This window comes from Panicum virgatum, chromosome 4N (genome assembly GCF_016808335.1).
Source record: "Panicum virgatum strain AP13 chromosome 4N, P.virgatum_v5, whole genome shotgun sequence".
NCBI classification, from domain to species: domain Eukaryota; kingdom Viridiplantae; phylum Streptophyta; class Magnoliopsida; order Poales; family Poaceae; genus Panicum; species Panicum virgatum.
The window spans coordinates 31,618,709-31,622,910 of record NC_053148.1 but is presented as its reverse complement, the minus strand read 5'-3'; the positions used below and the strand labels follow the sequence as shown (position 1 = coordinate 31,622,910).

The 4,202-nt window shown below is 55.7% G+C and overlaps 1 protein-coding gene across 1 annotated transcript; it reads left to right on the top strand.

Moving 5' to 3' along the window:
- The first annotated feature begins 603 nt into the window (after positions 1 to 603).
- Positions 604 to 2,410, top strand: LOC120671350 (berberine bridge enzyme-like Cyn d 4). The gene has a single exon (XM_039951647.1). The coding sequence runs from the start codon at positions 654 to 656 to the stop codon at positions 2,229 to 2,231; it is 1,578 nt and encodes a 525-aa protein (XP_039807581.1). The 5' UTR covers positions 604 to 653; the 3' UTR covers positions 2,232 to 2,410.
- The last annotated feature ends 1,792 nt before the right edge of the window (positions 2,411 to 4,202 follow it).

Below are 4,202 nucleotides of genomic sequence, written 5' to 3'. Positions count from 1 at the left end.
ATTGAATGACGTGTTCACAAACACCGGATAACATCTTTACAACAGAAGAAATATTATCTGCGATTATTACTAGACGACATGCTTCTCTGTCCTCCACGTCAGATAAAATCCTGTATATATAGTATATATAATACATCTTCTAGACAGCTGAGTTGACCTCACCCACCGTATCACCCATGTTTATCTTCCATAGAAAGAGAGTGAGACTTGCCATCAGCTAGCGGTTTACATGTAGTAGCACTGGGTATCTCACAAAACCAGCAAAATCGTCTCATATTCACATACATTCAAAATCAAACCTTGCCTAGTCGTCTAGTCTTCAGATAGATACAGTCGCCAAGATGTGACAAACGTAGATTCGGTTGTCAGGTTTTTAAAAGCGTTCAGGACTTTTACCCGCGCCCAATTAAACCGTCGCCCGATGGATAGCGATTAGACAGTTGACCATGACTTTTCTGCTCATCATCCAGCTGGAGTGGCGTGTAGACTACATGGCATTGGCATGCCCGTTTCAGATGATGTAGAACAATTTCGCACGTGTGCAGAAGCCGCCACTTGTCGGCTATATAAACGGTCGATCGAGCACGGTGGCACGGTGCCATGCAAGCACAACAACTGCTGCGGCCAAGTCTGCAAGAAAGCAAAAGAGCGAGATGGCCATGGCCAGAAGCAGCCTACCGCCGCCGGCGGTGCTCATCATCTTCGCCTGCTTGTTCTGCTGCTACGCCTCCCAAGCCTCGTCGTCCGACGGCTTCCTCCAATGCCTCTCGGCGAGCATCCCCAGCCAGCTCGTGTTCACGCCGAGCTCGCCGTCGTTCACGCCGCTGCTCAAGTCCTCCATCCGGAACCCCAAGTTCTTCACGCCCGCCACGGTGCGCCCGCTCTACATCGTCACGCCCACGAACGCCTCCCACGTGCAGGCCGCCGTGGCCTGCGGCCGCCGGAGCGGGGTGCGCCTCCGCGTGCGCAGCGGCGGCCACGACTACGAGGGCCTCTCGTACCGGGCCGTGCGCAACGAGACGTTCGCGGTGCTCGACCTGTCCAGCCTCCGCGACGTGCGCGTCGACCCGCAGGCGTCCACCGCGTGGGTGGACTCCGGCGCGACGCTCGGCGAGCTCTACTACGCTGTCGGCAAGGCGAGCGGGCGGCTGGGGTTCCCGGCGGGCCTGTGCCCGACCGTCGGCGTGGGGGGCCACTTCAGCGGCGGCGGCTTCGGCATGCTGCTGCGCAAGTACGGCATGGCCATCGACAACGTCATCGACGCCGTTCTGGTGGACGCCAGGGGGAGGCTCCTGAGCAAGAGCACCATGGGGAGCGACGTCTTCTGGGCCATCCGCGGCGGCGGCGGCGGGAGCTTCGGCGTCGTGCTGTCGTGGCAGGTGCGCCTCGTGCCCGTCCCGGCGACGGTCACGGTGTTCAACCTGCCGGTGACCGCCGCCCAGGGCGCCGTGGACGTCGTCACGCGGTGGCAGCTGGTCGCGCCGGCGCTGCCGGACGACCTCATAATCAGGGTCGTCGTCCAGCAGCAGACGGCCAACTTCCAGTCCCTGTTCCTCGGCACGTGCGACGCGCTGCTGCCGGTGATGAGCAGCCGCTTCCCGGAGCTGGGGTTCAACCGCAGCCACTGCAGGGAGATGACCTGGATCCAGTCGGTCCCCTACATCTACCTCGGCAGCGGCTCCACAGTGGAGGACCTCCTCAACCGGACCACCTCGGCGTCCGTCTTCGCCAGCGGGTACAAGGCGACGTCGGACTACGTCCGGCGAGCAATCCCCCGCGACGCGTGGGCCACCATCTTCGCCAAGCTCGCGCAGCCCAACGCGGGGCTCATGATCCTGGACCCGTACGGCGCGGCGATCAGCGCTGTGCCGGAGTCGGCGACGTCGTACCCGCACCGTGCCGGCGTGCTGTACAACATCCAGTACATGAACTTCTGGTCCATGGCCGCCGGGGACGGGGCGGTGCAGACCAAGTGGATCAGGGACTTCTACGCGTTCATGGCGCCGTACGTGAGCTCCAGCCCGAGGGAGGCCTACTTCAACTACAGAGACCTTGACCTCGGCGAGAACGTCGTTGTGGGCAACGTCAGCAGCTACCAGGCCGGCATGGTCTGGGGCCACAAGTACTTCAAGGACAACTACAAGAGGCTCGCGATGGCCAAGGGTGAGATTGACCCTGACGACTACTTCAGGAACGAGCAGAGCATCCCGCCTCTTGCGCAGAACAAGTGATCGATGATTCAAAATGACGCGCCCACCGTACCATGGTTAAAACGAATTTAGTTTGCGTGCTGGCCACATCCTTTAGAAAGTTTCATAAAATGTAAATGTATATCTACATGTATTTGTATGATATGTAGAAAGTTTTATAAAATTACACAACGTGAAAGTGTGCAAAGTTTAGCACAAAACTCTGCGTTTAATGTCCCTTTGACTTGGCTTCATCACCTCTTACCTCTTAAATGTCCCTTTGACCAGATGGACTATTGATAGCTAGGTTGTTGGGAGGCCAAGAAGATTTAATTTCTCACCACTTACCTCTCCAAGTTTGTTCTGATGGAATATGAGAGGTAGGGGCACTGCTATACTTGGTCAACCAGCCCGAGGCCCGTGGGCTGGCCCACGACCCGGAATTTTAGCTCGGCATAGGCATAGCCCAACACGAATTTAAATGGGCATGGGCCGCCCAGCACAGGCGTCTTGCCATGCCTGGGCCGCTTCCTCGGCACATAGGCCGGTCCGGCCCGGCACGATTAGTAGGTCGGCACAATCTTGGCACGATTAACTACCGGCCCGATTAAAAAAATCCACATCAACCCATAGATATATACTCCAAACCCTAGCTTACCCTCCTACCTCACCTTGTCTCACCCTCCCTCCTCCTCCCCTTCCGGCTTCGTGGGCGACACTGGCGGCGGACCTCCTCTGCGCCACGAGCAGCTAGCGCCTCCTCCTCCCTCGCGACGGTCACTCCCCATCGCGCTTCATGTGCGGCCGCTGCTGGCGCCGGCCCCTCCTCTACGCCACGAGCAGTTGGCGCCTCTTCCTCCCTCGTGACGGCCGCTCCCCTTCATGCTTCGTGTGCGGCCACCGGCGCAGGCCCCTCCTCTGCGCCGAGCACGCCCCTTCTTCGCATCGCCGAGCGGCAGCCGGTGGTCGGTGCCTCCTCCTCCTCCATGCCGCGGCCACCTCGCCCCTCCCCGAATCGCTGCACGGCGGCTAGCGCTGCCGCCTCCTTCACGCGCCGCAACGCGATCGGCGCCGCCCCTGCCGACGCTACAGTAGTGCCATCTCCTTCATGCCTACGGGCTTGTAGGCTAATCGGGCCGATGGGCTGGCCTGGCACGGAAAATAGGCCCTCATGCCATGCTTGAGTCGAGGCCTAGGCAAATGAGCCGGCCCGGCCGGCATGATTAAGTAATCGGGCTAATCGTGCTGGGCCGAGTCGGGCCTGGGCCGTGCCGTGTCTGGCAGCCGGAATGGCCAACTATAGCCCCTATTTGTTATATAGTATTAAATTAAGAGTACACGAGAAGGACAATTGAAAGTAAAAGAAACTCATTACGATAACGATTCTAGCCAATATTGGATATTCGGAGAAAGTTTGTATTTGTATGATCTTTAGAAAGTTTCATAAAATTACACAGTGTTAAAGTGTGCAAGTTTAGCGCAAAACTCTGCATTTAATGTCCCTTTGACATATACGGCTGCATCACTTGACCAGATGAACTATTAATAGGCTGGGAGGGCCAAGAAGATTCAATTCCTCACCTCTGACCTCTCCAAGTTTGTTCCGATGGAAATGGAATACGAGAGTATACTCACCTACTAGCTACTATTCTCGCTACTATTCCTCACCTACTAGCTATTATTCTCGCTGCATAGTATTAAATTGAGAGTATACGAAAAGGACAATTGAAAGCAAAAGAAACTGATTACGATAATGATTCTAGTCAATATTGGATATTCGGAGAATAATTTCTCCTTGCCCTCTTATTGATTACCATGGCAAATTCATACTTGAATATATTGTAGCTTTGCACAAGTCAACTATGGCTGCGATCACTCCATTTCTTTCAAGCTACATAAACAAATGCTCCAGGACATAAGTATGATAATTTCTATGAAGAATGGAAAAGGTACAATTCATAACTCGCAGTTACTCCCTCCGTCCCAAATTATTGATCGTTTTAGTTTTTTAAG